Source organism: Ictalurus furcatus, chromosome 13, assembly GCF_023375685.1.
Source record: "Ictalurus furcatus strain D&B chromosome 13, Billie_1.0, whole genome shotgun sequence".
NCBI lineage: Eukaryota > Metazoa > Chordata > Actinopteri > Siluriformes > Ictaluridae > Ictalurus > Ictalurus furcatus.
The window spans coordinates 2702957-2722162 of NC_071267.1; the positions used below are offsets into that span (position 1 = coordinate 2702957).

The 19206-nt window shown below is 44.2% G+C and overlaps 1 protein-coding gene across 2 annotated transcripts; it reads right to left on the bottom strand.

The window, feature by feature from the left end:
* Positions 1 to 801: 801 nt before the first annotated feature.
* On the bottom strand, positions 802 to 18382 carry eif3c (eukaryotic translation initiation factor 3, subunit C). 2 transcript variants are annotated; one of them, XM_053640631.1, is made up of 22 exons: positions 18238 to 18382; positions 15458 to 15575; positions 15278 to 15343; positions 14896 to 15085; positions 14617 to 14742; positions 14026 to 14077; positions 10137 to 10261; positions 9227 to 9345; positions 8684 to 8956; positions 8122 to 8263; positions 7848 to 7973; positions 7461 to 7554; positions 6335 to 6522; positions 5992 to 6216; positions 5060 to 5251; positions 4234 to 4405; positions 3842 to 4001; positions 3246 to 3311; positions 3073 to 3160; positions 2799 to 2964; positions 2254 to 2295; positions 802 to 1199 (listed from the first exon to the last, which is right to left on the bottom strand). In XM_053640631.1, exons 2-22 carry the CDS (start codon positions 15556 to 15558, stop codon positions 1117 to 1119), a joined length of 2796 nt encoding a protein of 931 aa, XP_053496606.1. In that variant the 5' UTR covers positions 15559 to 15575; positions 18238 to 18382; the 3' UTR covers positions 802 to 1116. The 2 variants fall into 2 exon arrangements, with proteins under 2 accessions (XP_053496606.1, XP_053496607.1); XM_053640632.1 differs by lacking the exon at positions 18238 to 18382 and adding an exon at positions 16601 to 16797.
* Between the last annotated feature and the right edge of the window lie 824 nt (positions 18383 to 19206).

The following is a 19206-nucleotide window of genomic DNA, read 5'->3' on the forward strand; positions in this document are numbered from 1 at the left end:
AAACCAGAGGATGCTCATGGAAAAGTTTCACCCTGAAGTGTGTGTTGATGTGAAGGCGGTTTGTCCTTTGTTATGTAGAGCGAAAGACCGATGCAGCCTTACCACTGACCGGAAGAAATCATCAAGAAATTAGAATTAGAATTTTATGAAGTCAAAAATAAGGGATTTTTTTGAAAACCTTATTTACATATTACGTAAAACGAGATCAGTGTCGGCTACTAATTTAAAACATCAGTTTCGTGTGGCTCTTGGTTGTACCACATCAACTCGCTGCATTTTCTACAAAATACATGTCTGTATTTCAGACAGTGAGCTTCCTCGATTCAAAACTAAACCAACGTCATGTCAGTGAAAAGTAGAGAAAGAAGTGAAATACTGACGTTCCCTGGCTGCACTGTTAACAGCTGTTAGCTAGATAGTTAACTCCCTTGGTAATTTTAGCCACCTGACATTGCTTGAGCACATCAAATCTGTTCTGCTCCCTTTTTTTGGACCGGTTTCAATAGCATTTGCACCAGTATATTATACAGTTGGTTTCCTGTACATTATATTATATTGTTTAGATTCTAAAATTGTGTTCAGGTAATGCTAAAATTATTTGTTTCAAATGGTTGCCGGCTGTTGATTCACTCAGGACACACTCCATGTATTCACACGGGTCATTTGTAGATGATCGAGTGAATATTGAACATGTTTGAACATTATGACCTGTGTAGTGACCCGTGTGTGGTGAAGACCTCGTCTACAGACAGCGGTGTTGCTGTTTACATGGAAACGCCCACAAATAAAGAAAACGGCCAATAAATTTGTCAACATCTTTATGAACTGAAGAATATTTATTGTTTCATCAAGTGTATTGGGCATCACAGAAAAACAAATGCTTCCCCATGCCTGATCATATTCTACCTTAAAATCTGCTCCACCTTAATGCGTTCGAATCAACTAAGGGGAAGCAAATCTTGCTTAAGCATGACTTCAAATACCTGGATGGATGTTTACTCCAGCTACAAAACTGCACTAAAGTAAAAGTGGTAAATATGCTGATATTTTGAAGCAGTGGAGATGATGGAAGTGCACAGAGGCGAGAATGGAATGAGAGATTCGCTGTAACTGAACTCAGTAAGAGCCCTGGTTCTGGTTCTGGTTCCTGTAGGATCCTCGCTGGTAGTTTTGTTTCTGCTGGTAGGAACCTTTCTGATCTGAGGAAGAGAAAGAGCAGAAAAGAAACCGTTAGCAATGACAGCACAGATGTTAATGCAGCCACACTGATCTAAATACAGTGCGTGCTTATACACAACTGACAGGCAGTCTGTACTGAGAGATGCACTGATGTTCCTGACAGCTCACAACAGAACTCCTTATTAAGTAAGCAATACAACACCTGAATAAACACTGATGTAGGAAAAATAATCAGACAATGACAGGTGATCAAATGTGTTTCAAGTTGAAAATTTCAGCGATTAAAAGGCTATATTTGTACAAAATGATTAGGATTTAAAGATGGAACAATGCCCAGTCCACCAAATCAACACTAAATGCTAAATTCCAAACAGGATTGTGATGCCTTCTGAACACAGGAAAGGTCTTTTGTAAGATGAAGGTCCACTGTGATTGCCAGTGCAGATATGTTAATGAATAGGGCAGACACCAAAAGCCCGCCTCACCTTTCCTCAAAAGTGCTTAACATAGTGATGGGTCACTGTGATGATCAGTTTAATCTTGTGTTGTTATTCAACAAAGAAAATCGTTCAAGTTTTCTGCAAGAAGGCCGTTATTTCACACGTATGGAAGGAGTCTCCGGTGTCAGCACTGAAACTTTCAGTTCTGCCATGAGAAAGTGGTTAGAATGGGGGACATTGTGTTTTGCAGCCTCTCTCTTTGAGAAACCATAAGCATGCGTACGATAACAGGAACTTGTCTCAGGGACGTTCCAGAACATTACATGTAACTAGAATGGGATAAAACAGTATGACATGTTCTTTAATAAATAAAAATAAAGGGGAGGAGAAAATAAGTGATAACTTGCGACACGGTCTAAACTCACATTGACTCTGGTGTGTGAACAAACCCAGCTTGGTTTAAACCAGGCTTCGTTTCATTGCTCTGACGTTAAGGCTAAAATCTGACCGCACAGAAACTCAGGTGATCCTGCACGAATGCTCGAAATGTTCAAACCTGCAAACTGAAGAGAGTTGCAATGCAGTGTGTAACACAAGCGCTGTTGTGCGCATGTCTGTCCATGAATACACCTACCTCTCTGGTAGCCTTGCTTCTGTTGGTAACCTCCTTTCTGATCTGTTCAACAGAATGAGGAATGAGATATTCGAGTGTCTTAGTATTTCTCAAGATATAAGCAGAGAAACGCGTGAGCACGGACAGTGGAGCGATTACAGTCATCCGTAATCTCACTTCCTGTTCATTTGATGACGTCTTAAATGAAGAACTTGCACTAATGCTACTCAAATCTATCATACTCTGCTACCAGTACAGACATGTTTTTGCCTCTCGATGCCACATTATTTAAAATATAGACGTTTTATTTCACAGCGGCGTCTGATGCGTTTTCCCAGAATGCCACACGTTGATGGCTGTTTATATGCGATGCTCAGCACGTCATTTGTTTTTTTTTTTACTGTTACATGTCGTGTTAAATGTAGTTATTTTTACTTGTCACTTTACTGCATTTGAACCTTTTGTACACTGATAATGCCTTACACTTGTTCATACGGGCATGCTTAATATCCTGTCCCATTGTATACTCGTGAGATGACAATACAATACTATAGCTTGTTCCTCACCTCTGTTGAAGTAGCCTCCGTAGACGCCCTGTTTAAGGTCAAACACACGCTCGTTGTTCTCCACCAGGCCGCCCAGCTTCTCTGCTAGCTGCAGCGCCATGTTCTGCAGGCATGTGGGCTCGGTCCTGTGCATCACCACCGTCTGAGTCGGTTGGTCGAGAGATGCCTGGAAGAGAAGTACAGCAAAAAGTATCAAATCTAATCTAATCTATCATCGAAACCGCTTAAAAGAAAAAGAGCAAATCCACAAGGACAGCCAGCAGTCGGCCTTTACCATAAGCTCCTCGTTGATGATCATCTTGCTGATGATGCTGTGCACCATGGGCAACTCCAGCTGAAACATCTCAGAGAGAGTCGCCATACTGTAGAAACACACACACACACGTCATGTAGCGACATCACCACAAAACAGTCAGCAATCTAGTACACAGCTCGCTGTAGCAGTACCTGATAGAGTCGTACACACTGCTGTAGGTAAACAAGTAGGTACGTAACGACTCCTCCTGAATCTTCCTGTAGAATTAGAAAATAAAATATTAATGACAACAGGATCCAACTTGCTTCACAGTCGTTCCACAGAATTAAATGTAACTATAAACTGAAAAAAAAAACCATCATGTGCAGTTTATCAATTAATCAATTATTTTAATTGTTGGCAAAGTGCTGTGGTATAAAGAGGGATGAAAGACTTCAGGATGTGCTGTTATAGGAAAATAATCAACTCAGGCTGGCATCACACCACTGTCACTGATTACTTTGCTAATACTCAACCCCCCCCCCACCCCCCCCCCCACCCCTTCAAAGAGTTCTCTTGGTTCATTATCTAATGCTTCATCTTGTACTTCAGTGCACAGAAATTTGTTAACTATCTACCAGCAGTAACCCTCGTCCCATTTTCATCTAGCTACCTACCGAGATATGATCGAGAACGTGATTAATTAATATATGAGCTCATAAAGAAGGCAAGGTAAGCATATTTTATCTGTTGCCTGACGTTTGGAGTTGTCCATTTAGGAGATGACGATCCCGAAGGTGGCCTTTACCTGACAAGCATTTCACGTACGCACTGCGCCTCAGGGAACAAGTCCCACACTTTGCTGTTCATCTTCTCGTTGATGATGAAGGAATGGCACGTGCGCCAGTCACCCATCTTCATGGCTTTGCTCGCCGCCACCACGTGCTCCCTCATGCTCTCGGGCGGACCTGGAGATAGAGAATGGGTCTTATTTCAGTGCCAACGTGACCCTGAGTGTGAGGAAGATGTACACTATGGTTAAATAAAAGGAATGATGATGATTAAGGCTTTTGAGGAGTGTACATGGAAAAAACTTTTTTACGCAAGAATCCCTTCACGAAGTAACTAGAGCACTTATAGACTATTAAAAAGAAACACGGCAGCAACTCTTAAGAAACTAAAATGCACTCATGTGCTCACCCAGTAGCGGCTGTCTCTCGCCCACACGCAGCTGGTGGTGGAACTGTTTGCTGATCATGCGGCGACGGGCATCAAACTCGTGCGCTGCCATGTAGGGGATCTCCAGCAGCATGGCGGACACCAAATACACACACTCCAGCAGCTCTAGGTTGATGTGCATGTGGAATGGCACCTGAGCGAGAAACACAAGTAATAGAGTACAATGTTACGCACAATTTTGGCTCGTATTAACACTATCCTATTGCCAGATATGACACGTTGGTGGCTATATTTTGGTTCTAGACTTCTCAAATCAGAAAGGGTTGATTCATTTCTATAGAAACTCATTCACAAGGAAGCTCCTTAATAATTTAAGACTAATAGAAAACTTAACACACAGATTAGAAAATTGGGCTTCACTTCCCACGCGCATCAATGAGCCTTGGGTGCCAATGACCCTGTCACCAGTTCACCGGTTGTCCTTCATTGGACCACCTTTGGTAAGTACTAACCACTGCATACCAGAAACACCCCCACAAGACCTGCCGTTTCAGAGATGCTCTGACCCAATCGCCTAGCCATCACAACCTGTCACTCAGATCCATACGCTTTCCCATTTCTCCTGCTTCTAACACATCAACTTCAAGAACTGAAGTTGCTGCCTAACATATTCCACCACATGACAGGTGCCACTGTAGCAAGATAATCAATGTTATTCATGTCACCTGTCAGTGGTTTTAAATGTTATGGCTGACTGTGTGTATAACTACAGTACCCTAGAGTACTCTTGCATATTATTTATAATTGACTGCCAGCACTGCAGCACTGACCCCTGCTCTAATCGTACCTGTCGCCTCTTCTCAATCTTCTCTTGCTCTGCGTTTCTCTCCTGCATGTTCCTCATGAGCAGGCCCTGGCCGAGCAGCTCCTTCGCCCTGCCGCTCGACTGGATGTCCAGCAGGGCATTGTGAGCGTCTTTGATCATGCCCTGGCGAAACGCGCAGATGCCCAGCTGCACCATGGTCCTGTTGTAGAGGATCTGTGGGGCAAAAATGGATCGTTAAATAAATCACTCCCAGACTGTAGTTTATTATGCATTCTATTTAAAAGTTTTCTTTGGTGTTAGTAGACTAGATGCAGTAGAAAAAAATTTTTTTTTTATAAAAAAATCTAACAAACATGCCAATAAACAAAGGTGCCCCACAGGGATCTATGTTAGGTCCTAACCAATTTTCCATTTATTCAGTATAAAATGATAGTAACAGAATAAATGCTGATGATGGTGTTGTTTCTCAGGTTCATTTGGCTGTTGTCTTTAAAATGACTATGAACACCATTCAAATCCCAAACCTGATTTTATCAGCATTTATCAACTTAATGTTCTCCCAAGTTCAACCAATGCAAGATTTAAATGACTAAAATATGATAATAATAATACATTTATTTTTAAAAGAGCCTTTCACGACACCCAAGGTCACTTGGTTGCAAATACAAGTCACAAAACACTAAAACACATACATATATACGCATTAGACAATATTTTACAAAAAACTACAACACACATTATAATTAAGTATCATGTAACCGTGTCACAGAGAATATGCAAGCCTGAAGAGACGAGTTTTTAAAGAACTTTTGAATCTTGCACGGAGTCACAGTTGCGGATGTGATGGGGAAGTGAATTCCACAGCTATCTACAACAGTGACACCTCACCAGTGTCTGAACTCTTCCACTGAAACTACATTAGTGCCTACAAATGTCTGTGTGTGTGTGTGTACCTGTACAGGAGGGTCAGCATGCTGAATGTTATCTTGCAGGTGACTCATTAGCATGAGGTCACGAGCCTGGTACCAGCGGCTGTGAAGAGCGTGGTGGTAGATGTGGCACAGAATAGCACAGGTGCGGATGCGGTCGGTGCGGTCCTTGGCATAGATGAACTTGCACAAGCGGTCCATGATGATGGCGCTGTCCTCCCCTTCGCTCTCTTCCTGGTCCTGCTCAGACTGGGGGTGGGGGGGGTGGGGTGTTGGAATGTTATGAACCTAATGCTAAACATGCTTTAATGCTAATATGAACCATTAATGAAAATCAAAATGGTATAAACAGTATGTGCTCACTTACTTTGCTCTCGCCCTGCAAGCCCAGGCTGCGACGGTGTGCCTTGTAGTCAAACTTGTAGTATGTGTGCATGATGCGGCGCAGGTACACACGGCACACTTCCTCCGTTGTGCCTTTGCTCTCCAGGTACTGCAGCAGGCGGTCGATGATGCAGCAGACGTGTCCCTCATCTTTCAGGTTGTCCACATACTCTGGAAAAGCAAAAAGTATAAATATTTGTAGTGAATTTCGATATGTTGCGCCTCTGTTTCCCTGTTGTGCTGTACTCAGTCTATAACCGAGATCGACTGATAATTGGTTTTACCGATATTTTAGCATTTTTCCATAATCAGATATCGTTTTTGTAATATCGAATCCACCAATAAATGGCGCCATCTTGTGGCCATTTTGAGAATTGCGCACAGGACCACAATTGCAGAACTGCATCTGAGGGGAGACGAGTCAACAACGGTGTGCACAGGTAAAATATACTTGTTTGCTTTAATTAATAAAACTTTATTTAAGATAATAGCCATTAATGCACAAATGATATGTTACATAAATTATATGCAGCTTAAGAAGAAACAGAAGCTAACTCACGGAGTCACGTAATCTGTAACGCAAAGCTTTTATTTATAAACCAAAAAACAAAACAAAAAACAACCACACACACACTTTATTATTTACTTTCCGCACTCTTTCAGACCCCTCTACTTATTGGTGTATAAATAAGAGTCGTTTTGAATGTAAGGATAAGTAAAATTGAAAAAAAAAAACGATTTGTTCAGTTCGGTGGTGTTATCATTGTGTCAAAAACAGACGTCGATCTCTAGTCTATAAACTGAGTTTTTTTGCGGTTGCTGCAGTTCCTGAATGCACAGCTAATAATATTATTTTACCCTCCACTATTATCCTTAAACGAGAAATTGTGGAAGTGTTTGATTTCCTGGGTAGGCTAACGGTTCTGGACGTTCATTAACCATTGTTAATCATTGCGCCATTTTAAAAATGCAAAATCTTGAGCAAGGAAAAAAAAAAATTCAAATCAACATGGCACAAGTCTACCTGGTACAGAACCACGTTAACAATATTAGGATAAAAAAATGAGACGCACTCTTAGTTTAACTGTCAGTTTAGTTATTTAACTCACCCTGTGAATGGGGGTCTGTGTTCTGCATGATCTTGGTGAACTCCTCGTCCATTCTCTCCACCAGCGTCAGGATGCAACCACGCACACGGAAAGGCTGCAACACGAAGCAAAAAAGCGTGAGGAATTCCCACACTGTCCAGGTGCATACCCCTGGAACTGACGCTGTGAATTAGGAATATAAAGCCTCGACCTGATCTCACGCAAAACGTCTTCAAAGAGTTCTAATAAAAAGTAGTTTCACTGGTTTTTGAACAAATGAAGTCATAAGAAAAGCTACTACTGTTAACTCAGCCCCTCACTCCACCCTTATTTATTTATTTATGCAGGTTAGCTTAGGGGCAGAACCTTACAGATTGTTTTTCTCCCAGGATGAAAAGAAATGCTGACCTGGTCAGAGATGGCCAGGTTCTCACTGTCTTCAGCGATGTTCTCGCCGATGAAGATGTTGTTGTTGGCGAACAGGATGTCCAGCAGCTCGTCGATGCATTCCAGACACTTCTTCCACATTTCCGGCTGAGAAGGGAATAGATGGAAGGAGAAAGAAACAACTTGTCTTATGCACGCATAAATGTTTCAGCCCATAAATGTGTCAAACCTAAAGCAGAATTGTACTAGACAATAATAATAAAAAATTTAAAAAGTACATATAAAAACCTCCCACCTTCATGAAGGCAGCCAGATTGGGGTTGTAGTCATACAGGGAGGCGATGATGTTGAACTTGATCTTAACCATGATGCCTTCACCCAGGTTGTTCTCATTGGAGATGGCCGCGAGAGCATGGAGGAGCTCGATCTGAGCAGCTCTAACACACACACACACACACACCCTTTCAATATAAGGAATACTGCAGCACTGCACACCACTATCCTACTCTTTTCAGAAACAATTGCCCAAGTGGAGCCACAGAAAAGAACTAATGACTAGTGGACATGTCGCAAAAGGTGGGGAAAGACTGACGATGTTTTTTTTTTTTTTGCAATACAAAATGTAATCAAAGGAGGGCCAAATCTCACACCAGATATTACTGTACTAAATGTATGCTGGGGTGCAAAGATCGCCAACAAGAAAATCACAAAAGTGTATTTCAGGGGACAGGATGTCTTTGTGCCAACAACATAAACGATAAAACATATGGGTCGGACTGATACTGAGCAGTACGCTCAAAAGCTAGTTCAAGAAATGACACTGTTAGACAGTTCAATACAGCTGTGCGCGTGAATACCTGTCTGTTCCCTTCTTTCCTCGTGCCTGCAGGATCTCGTGGAGTTTCTTCACCACCACGGTCGTGTTTATCTCAGTGCCTTTGGCGAACATCTTGGGCTTCTCCTTGACCAGCGGAACTCCTCCCCTCACCTTCTTCCAGCCTCCTTCGTCGCCGTCTGCACCCTCCTCCTCGCCTTCCTCGCCCTCCTCATCAGCACGCTCCTTCTTTTTGGTCCTCCTCTTCCTCTCCTCCTTTCTGGTTTCGCTCAGCTGCTTGTCACCGTCCTGGGTCCTGAGAAACACACCTTCTGTTCACTACTTTGGCAACGGCGGCCTCATGAACAAAGGACATCTTTTACAGCAATACTGTAGTAACATAGTCAACATACGTTCACATAAATAAGTTCCTTACAGAAGTCATCAAATGGAAATTTTATGATGTAAATAAATAAATCAGTAAAAATGTACAGCGGGACATTACGAGTTGATGCTGTATTGATGATAAACCTGCACATGTGAGAATAGCCAAAAAGAAAAAACCCCACTCCTGTGCGAGACTTACTTTTTGAGGAAAGCCGTAGCCAGGGACGCAGTGTTGCCATCGTTGTCATCGCTTTCACTGCTGCTGTCCATGGAGTCACTGCCCCAGTCTTCGTCATCGCTGCTCTCTGATTCATCATCCTACAGCACAGAAAAGTCAGTCAACACCACAGCCGAGTACTGCGTCATCTAACCAGCCGGCGATTCTACCTGCCTGTTACATGCTGACTGGATTCTTTTATCTATAGTGGTGATATGTTTAAGTAACCCTGCACAAGCAAGAATGAGATTATACTGAATATCGACTCGGCCGTAGCCGATCGCTAATCACGGCCGTGCCGATGTTGGGTATGTTGTCATGTCCACTGATGATGTCGCTAACACTACTGTAGTAACCGCTTTGAACTAGGAAGTGCAATATTACACGGTGAACACACGAGAGGAGTGATACACACTGAAACGTTCCAGTGTGGTTATAGGAAATATAAGCACTTTTGGAACACCGTTCAACCAATCAGATTCGTGGACAAACGGTTGTATAAAAGGAGTTAAACACTTCGGACCATTCAAATAATCGTTTTCCGTGGATTATACTTTATATTAATTTAAAATTTTTTTAGAAACCAAACAAACATCAACCATGTATAGTTGCGGAACATTGACAAAATAAGTTCCTGTTATATTTTGTGTTAAAGCACTAGTGTCTATTTCTCTCTCTTTGAAGTTAAAACGACAAACAACAGTCCCCTGTACTAAAGACTTTCTGACAAGACTTTAAGTAGAACACTTAATAGCACTCAGCTATTGCGGTTTCTGGTCAGGATTTGGAAAGCAGTCTTTCAGATTTGGAGGTCATGATTTAATATAATATATTTTTGTTTTTGATGCTCTTGTATTTGTTTTCTGGTTTATAAAGAAGGTCAGTGGCTCACAGCAGTTGCACCCTTGAGGAACTTGCTGGCTTCAGGAACCGTCTCAGCTGCAGGCTTCTTCTTCATAAAACTCTTTGCTGTGCCGCCTTCTCCTGCTCCCTCTCCGTCGCTGTCCGAGGACGAGCCTGCACATCACACACACACACACACACGGAGAAGGTACGTGTTAAATCAGAGTTATCACAATAAAATCGCCAACATTAAGCTTGCACACCAGAAAGGAGGTTCCTCTCCCTGCTGCAGGAGTATGATCAACTTTAGAAGCCTCAGAAATCTACCTGAAAAACACCGTCTTTATTTTTAAATGCCGAAGCATTAAATACTTTGGTCTGAGATGCTGCTTTGGGTTCGGAACATTCTGCCACATATTGTAACCATTCTGAAATTCTTCCACATACATCTGGTCAATACAGTAAATCTAACGCCAGGAAAAGCAGTTCTTGTGTTACAGCAGCACCAGAAGTGACTTTATGTCCCACTTGGAATATTCAAATTTGTATGAATACGAATATTTATATTAAAATAATACCTAGCCCTCTCCGGGAACCGTCAGCTTATCGTGGTGGAGAGGTTTGTGTGTCCCTATGAACCTGAGAGCTGTGTTGTCTGAAGCCTTGTGCTCCTGGAAGGGTCTCCCAAGGCAAAGTGGTCAAAGGGGAGGGGCCAGACTAAGAATGGTTCAAAGAAACCCTCATGAAGAAAGCAAAGAGAGGAGAGTCACCCTGCCCAGAGGAAGCCCGGGGCCCCCGTCTGGAGCCAGGCCCAGAGGGAGGGCCCGACTGCGAGCGCCTGGTGGCTGGGTTTGCCACGGAGCCCAGCCGGGCAAAGCCCAAAAAGCAATGTGGCACCCCCCTCTCCATCCTATGGGCCCACCACTCGTGAGGTGAACCGTGGGGGTTGGGTGTGCTGCTACACGGAAGGCAGTGAAAGTCAGGGGCCTCAACGGACCAGACTCGGGCGGCAGAGGCTGGCTCTGGGGACGTGGAACGTCACCTCTCTGTAGGGGAAGGAACTGGAACTTGTGCGGGAGGTGGAGCGCTACCAGTTAGATCTGGTGGGGCTTACCTCTACGCAGAGTCTCGGTCCTGGAACCGTACTCCTGGATAGGGGATGGACTCTATTCTACTCTGGAGTTTGACCAGGGTGTGAGGCGCCGGATGGGTGTGGGGATACTCACAAGTCCCCGTTTGAGCGCTGCTACGGTGGAGTTTACCCCGGTGGACGAGAGGGTCGCCTCCTTACGCCTACGGGTTGTCGGGGGGAAACTCTGACTGTTGTCTGTGCATATGCACTGAACACCAGTTCAGAGTACTCGGCCTTCTTGGAGACCCTGAACGGAGTCCTGTATGGGGCACCAGTAAGGGACTCCATAGATCTGCTGGGAGACTTCAACGCGCACGTGGGCAATGATGGAGATACCTGGAGAGGCGTGATTGGGAGGAATGGCTTCCCTGATATAAACCCGAGCGGGCATTTGTTGTTGGACTTCTGTGCTAGTCATGGATTGTCTATAATGAATACCACGTTCGAACATAAGGAGGCTCATAAGTGTTCGTGGTACCAGAGCACCCAAGCCGAAGGTCGATTTTGTAATCGTATCATCTGATCTGAGGCCGCATGTCCTGGACACTCGGGTGAAGAGAGGGGCAGAGCTGTCAACTGATCACCATCTGGTGGTGAGTTGGGCCAAGGGGTGGGGGAAGACTTTGGACAGACCTGGAAAGCCCAAACGGGTAGTGCGAGTGAACTGGGAACGTCTGAAGGAGTCACCTGTCCATGAGATTTTCAACTCACACCTCCAGCGGAGTTTTTCTGGCACCCCTGTGGAGGTTGGGGGCATTGAACCTGAGTGGGCAATGTTCAAAGTCTCCATTGCTGAAGCTGCAGCAGAGAGCTGAAGGGCTGCAGCCTCTGCCGTGAAAGAGGCAAAGCAGCGGGTGTGGGAGAAGTTCGGAAAGGACATGGAGGAGGACTTTCGGTCTGAACCAAGGTGCTTCTGGAAAACCATCCGCCACCTCAGGAAGGAGAAACGGGGAACCATCCAAGCGGTGTACAGTAAGGATGGGACACTGTTGACCTCAGCTGAGGAGGTAATTGCACGGTGGAAGGAACACTTTGAGGAACTCCTGAATCTGACTACCATGCCCTCTATGGTAGAGGCAGAGGTGGAGGCTGATGGGGGATCAGCGTCAATTTCCCTGGTGGAGGTCACTAAGGTAGTCAAACAACTACACAGTGGCAAAGCCCTGGGGATTGATGATATCCGTCCAGAAATGCTGAAAGCTCTGGGTGTGGAGGGGATGTCTTGGATGACATGCCTCTATAACATTGCGTGGAAGTCGGGGACAGTGCCCAAGGAGTGGTAGAACGGGGTGGTGGTTCCCCTGTTCAAAAAGAGGGACCAGAAAGTGTGCCAATTATAGGGGTATCACACTTCTCAGCGTCCCCCTGGTAAAGTCTACTCCAAGGTGTTGGAACGGAGGGTTCGGCCAATAGTCGAACCTCGGATTGAAGAGGAACAATGCGGATTCCATCCAGGTCGTGGAACAACAGACCAGCTCTTTACTCTCGCAAGGATCTTGGAGGGGGCCTGGGAGTATGCCCATCCGGTCTACATGTGTTTTGTGGATTTGGAGAAGGCGTATGACCGGGTCCCCAGGGGTTTACTGTGGGAGGATGGGGTGAGGGATTCCCTTCTTAGGGCTATCCAATCGCTGTATGCCCAAAGCGAGAGCTGTGCCCGGATTCTCGGCAAAAAGTCGGACTCGTTCCAGGTGGGGGTTTGATCTCCGCCAGGGCTGCGCTTTGACACCAATCCTGTTTGTGATATACATGGACAGGATATGGAGACATAGTCATGGTGGGGAGGGGTTGCGGGTTGGTGGCCTGATGAACTCATCGCTGCTTTTTGCAGATGATGTGGTCCTGATGGCATCATCGGTCCGTGACTTTCAGCTCTCACTGGATCAGTTCGCAGCTGAGTGTGAAGCGGCTGGGATGAGGATTAGCACCTCTAAATCTGAGGCCATGGTTCTCAGCAGGAAACCAATGGAGTGCCTACTCCGGGTAGGGAATGAGTACTTAACCAAAGTGAAGGAGTTCAAGTACCTCGGGGTCTTGTTCACGAGTGAGGGGACATTGGCGCGCGAGATTGGCCGGAGAATCAGAGCAGCGGGAGCGGTATTGCAATCGCTTTACCGCACCGTTGTGACAAAAAGAAAGCTGAGCCAGAAGGCAAAGCTCTCGATCTACCGGGCAATTTTCGTTCCTACCCTCACCTATGGTCATATAGGCTGGGTAGTGACCGAAAGAACTAGATCGCGGGTGCAAGAGGCCGAAATGGGTTTTCTCGGGAGGGTGGCTAGCTTATCCCTTAGAGATAGGGTGAGAAGCTCGGCTATCTGAGAGATAGATAGATACTTTATTGATCCCCAAGGGGAAATTCAAGAACCCAGAGTAGAGCCGCTGCTCCTTTGCATTGAAAGGAGCCAGTTGAGGTGGTCCGGGGCACCTGGTAAGGATGTCCCCTGGGCACCTCCCTAGGGAGGTGTTCCAGGCACGTCCAGCTGGGAGGAAACCTCGGGGAAGACTCAGGGCTCGGTGGAGAGATTATATCTCTACACTGGCCTGGGAACGCCTCGGGATCCCCCAGTCAGTGCTGGTTAATGTGGCTCGGGAGAGGGAAGTTTGGGGTCCCCTGCTGGAGTTGCTGCCACCGCGAACCGATAACGGATAAGCGGTTGAAGATGGACGAATGGATGGATAATACCTATCGCTACTTGCCGAGCTGGCCGAAGAGTTAAACTAGTAGTTTCTCTACATTTGGCAGACGATCATTTCAGACCAGTGTCTAGGTTAACAACACACAGATACCAGATCCATGACGTACCAGATCCAGCTTCCTCTTTCTCTTCCTCTTCATCAGCAGACTGTTCAGGGTTCTAAAGGCAAGCAGGAGGAGATCTTAAGAATTTAAGAAAACGGTTTCCTTCAGCTTCTGTCCTCTTACAGTTAAAACACATATAATAAGCACTATGTAAGAGACTAGAGCACAGGACAGAGGATAGTACTGATAAAGAAATTAAATGTCATTTATTTAGCCAAGCATCCCTTTGATTTCATTAAGTGCACGTGTGAAATATTCATACATTTTCCCCAGTAGTTTTGTGTGGAGGACAGAAATTAGGAAAATGATGGCAGTATGCTCCAATATGGTTCCTAAACTTAAAAATGATGATATTATTCACTGTGTGTGTGACATTTCAAGACATTCTTGAAATGTACTAGGATTGTGATAAGATTTTTTTTTCTGACATATAGTGTTTAATCATGTCAAATTTTCCAACTTAGCCAAATATAGAAAAAACTAAAACCTTCTGACATTTCTTATAAGAAACTTAAGCACAACATGGATCAATTCAAATCTATTAGTGTTATCAGGAAGGCCTTTTATTATAAACTTAAAATACTGAGAACCGACCTCCTTGTAGGTGGCTATCTCCGTCTCAAAGTCGCGGTTGTACTTGCGGATCTTCTGGCGCAGCGTGCTCAGAGCTTTAGCGTTGTTCTTGTTCATCTTCTTCTTGCCCTCCTTGTCCTCCCATAGCTGCAACAGCAAACCACATGTATCTGTTAAACTCTCAAAACGAAGGTCCCCAAAATGTTCCCAAGGAACCTCTGAGAAATTAAAGCTGCCTTCATTGGTTTCTTTTTTTTTTTTTTTAAAATAAAGTGAAGTGTCCTTCGTTATCACACGTACTTGGTTGAGGTAATCCTCCAAGTCGGCCAGCAGGCGAACGTAGAACTGTGGAACTCCCTCTTTATCCACAATCGCTTTGCTCTTGAGGAACGCTCGACACAGCTGCTCAAACTCCTCCAGACACTTGGCCATGTCGCGAATCTTCATGGCGTTGCGGATGGTCTTGATCAAGTTTGTCAGCTCCTCAAACCTAAAGCACAAAAACAAGGATTAGCTGATTGTTTTTAATAAAGTAACTTCATCTACACACGATATCGTAACTAAAATTGTATTTCTTCATTTATTTAATACTTCGTTATTACAAACTGCGGACAAAAACATTTTGGCCCCACTCCCTCTAGGTGTCTGTGTATACACACACAAACACCAAACCCCTTCTGACCTCTTGTCCTTGGCGCTGCGCACCACTCTTTTGGTGTCTTCTTCATCATCACTCAACAACAAGGCTCTGAGAAGGATTTAAAAAAAAAAAAAATGCTGAAAAGTCACATAGAAAAAGAAAAAAAAACAGAACAGTGTGTTTGTGTGAAGAATGTGAATGAGTGAATGAACGAATACTGACTGTTTGTTGAAAGTAGTGCCGGTTGCTTTGGGGGTGATCTCATCGGCGGATGAGGACTCTTCCGACTCGCTGTCGGATCCGGTGGCGAAGAAACGGGACATCACAAAGGCTGTTCACACTGTAGATTTGGGAGTAAAACGATTAACAGTTTAGCACCAGCAAAAAACACTGACGCTCCATAATTTTCTTCTTTTTGCAATTTTATTGTCGGTTGGGAAACCTAGTATCTGGTGGATTGCTGCCACTAACTGGACCAGTGCTGCCAACTCAGTAACTCTGCTGCTTGATTTTTAGACCGCTTTAGCGACTGTCCTGTACTCAACACAGCTCTCTAGCTCACATCACAGCTGCTGGATGTACGAGTTAAGAGTTAATCAGCTGACTAACAGTGTGTAAAGCCTGACCGAGTTGCACTTGTACAATCCAATGTTCCCAATGAGCAGCCAGTGATCCCCAATGTTCCCAATGAGCAGCCAGTGATCCCCAATGTTCCCAATGAGCAGCCAGTGATCCCCAATGTTCCCAATGAGCAGCCAGTGATCCCCAATGTTCCCAATGAGCAGCCAGTGATCCCCAATGACCGACCACTGATCCCCAATGTTCCCAATGACCGACCACTGATCCCCAATGTTCCCAATGACCGACCACTGATCTCCAATGTTCCCGATAACCGACCACTGATCTGTCTGATTTATGCTGAATTCAGTTTAATCGTGAAAGGATTCTGAAGTTCTGATGTATTCACAGCATTGTGATTTTTCTGTTAATTTTAGTTAACTTATTTTGTAATGAAAAAATGGGGGAAATGTGAGGGAAATTACTCATTTTTACTTTGTAATAAGTTTGTGCTTGTTCATGTTCATCTGAGGATAATGCCTAAGAAGGCCATATCATGTCACTGAGATCAATACAGAATGTTTATCTGCTTACAGAGACACAAACATGTTCTTATGTCCAAGATCCTAAAACAAATCCTGTTTGAACTGCCTCAAACCGATTCTTATCGGTACACAGAATTAAGTCATGCTCTGCGTTTCATATATATAGTAGTGGTTTAGTACAAGGACTTCAGAGCGCTCTCATTATTCTCTCCTGCTTTATTCTATCCTGTATTAACCATCTTTCTGTAATAAACCTTTTCACCTTCAGAGCACGAGTCTGCGAGTGTTGTCTAATTTCCACGACAATTTGGCGTCTCCTGGCTGGGCTGCGCGAGTCTTTCAGCTTTTCTGTACAAGCAAACCGGAGGACATTCGTAGAAAAGTTTCCGTGTCGACGCGAAGGCGGTTTGTCCTTTGTTGTGCAGAGCGAAAGACCGATACAGCCTTACCACTGACCAGTAGGAATCATCAAGAATTTAGAATTAGAATTCAATGATGTCATTGTGTAGGCTGTCTCTACGGAAGGGAGTCAATGATTTAGAATTGGAATTTTGCATTAGAGTCCTGTTCAGACTGTAATATTAACCTAGCCTTCAGATTACAGGTGGAACTACTGCCCGAGAGTAACACACACCTCCTGACCTTCGAGAATTCAACAGCGCTGTTCTAATCAGAGTTTAATCAAACAAATTCATTCTGTGAGAAAGTGAAACACGAGGTCATTAACCAGTGCATACAGGATTTAAGAGAGTTTTTTGTGACTGTTGTGGACAAAAGCAGTTTATTGTGCTGGCGTTTTTTTGTGCGGGGAAAAACTAACTTGTTTCGCACAGACTTTAACAGCAATGTCTGTTGGTAAATGAGACCTTTTGGCTGTTCAACGCACGTGAATCAAAGAGGGCTCTGGCTGAATGCATGTTGTGATGATATCATCTTCAAACCTGCTGTAATTATGAGGAAAAAACAAAACTGCAAGCTCCTCCGTATATCGTGGAGTTTGCTCGATTTTGCATGAACTTCTGCAATCGCAGAATCCTAGAGGGACCGACAAACGATCATAAACACTGTAAAAAACCCTAAATCGATATAACCCAACTTCTATTTACAAGAAACAAGTGGTAGTCTACTACGATCCATCCTTATAAAACTCTGCTCTGTTGTGATGTGCGAATGCCCGTGAGTGAGTGAGCGAACGAGTGAATGGGTGAATGAACGAGTGAATGGGTGAACGAACGAACGAGTGAGAGTGAATGAGCAAATGAGTGAGTGAACAAATGAGTGAATTAACAAATGAGTGAGTGAATGAGTGAACGAACGAATGAGTGAGTGAACGCGCATAGGTGAATGGATATGCAAACTAGCGCGTGACGTCACGTGGCGAGTTCTAGCGACATTTTGAGCATGCTGAGCTACTTTCCCCTGAAAAGACCTGGCGACACTGTACTGGGCTGGGCAAGTCGAGAATATACTGCAAAATAAAATAAACTAAGATAAACTGCCACTTCCACATACAGCGAGGGAAGCGGTTAATAAACAAGAGGCTGAAATTAATCCAGCACTATCACTGCTACACTGCAGTCTAACCCGGGAATGTGCTAATCTGAGCTAAACTAAGCTAAAACTACCGCAATGTCTGCTCTGAACAACAGCTACGAGCAGAATAAATAACACATCGGCTCCTCAGTGGAAAAAATAAAATAATAACATTATTATTATTATCAATATTATTAAGATACCGACTACGCTAAACCACAGATCTGCCGCTAAGATAACTAGCATGCTAGCTAACACACGACTGATCTGTAATATGGCGTGACGCCGGCTAACTTCTACTCAGGAACATTAACATCCTCGATGTGAATCCATTAAAAACGTTTAAAAATCCACACGCATACTTACCCGTTATCTAATCAAACACAGGGATTCTTGTTTTATGCGTTTATTCCAATTCGATTTAAAATCCAGATTTGCAAATTGGTCAGCACAAATGACAGCGTGCGTCCGAGCCTTTTTGGCTACTTCCGGTGAAAGAGGAAATGACGTTGCGAAGCAAGCCAGAGCAACTGCCACCTGGCGTAGCGGCGAGTAAACAACCAACAACACCGCAAACTGCTTTAGCTACACAGCCTGAGGGCAAAAACGTTTTCTCAAGTCATTCAACTTTATTTCTAGCATAGAAATGATCACTTTAACACACGATGTGGCCAAAAGTATGTGGACACGTTACAGTTGAACATCCCATTCCAAAACCATTGGCATTAATATGGAGTCTTTTTGTCCCCTTTACTGCTGTAACAGCCTCCATTCGTCTGTGAAGGCTTTCCACTAGATTTTGGACTGTGGCTGAGGGGATTTGTGTACAAAAGTTTGGGCGCAGCAAGAAGTCTGCGTTCCAGTTTATCCCCCCCAAAAATTCATAGGGGTTGAGGTGAGAACTCTGTGCAGGCCAACTGAGTTCTTCTACTCCAACCTTGTCTTTATGGACCTCACTTTGTTTGGCCCTCGTAGTTCCAGTGAAGGGAAATTGTAATGCTACAGTATACAAAGACATCCTACACGATTGTGTGCTTCCATGTTTGGGCCGCAAGAACCACACGTGGGTGTGATGGTCAGGTGTCCACAAAATTTTGCTCATATAGTGTATGTCCAATTTCAGTTCTAGTTATATGTGAAATATGCCTCAAAGCAGTAAATTACTGTAGCTATATTACATCTTTACATAGTAAGATGTTCAACAAATTCATTTATTCATTTTCAGTAAGCACTTTATCCTGGTCAGGGTCACAGTGGATCACTGGGCGTGAGGTGTGTATAGGGACTGTGTGGGCAGAAAGATATGAAGCTTGTGTGGCAAAAAAAAGGCCATGT

Coding starts and splice junctions, on each gene's coding strand:
- eif3c (XM_053640631.1), bottom strand. CDS start 15,558: ATGTCCCGTTTCTTCGCCACCGGATCCGACAGCGAGTCGGAAGAGTCC. Junction 3,312..3,841: donor GTACGTGAAATGCTTGTCAG/GTAAAGGCCACC, acceptor CTAATTCTACAG/GAAGATTCAGGAGGAGTCGT. Junction 1,200..2,253: donor GAAGCAAGGCTACCAGAGAG/GTAGGTGTATTC, acceptor TCTCTTCCTCAG/ATCAGAAAGGTTCCTACCAG.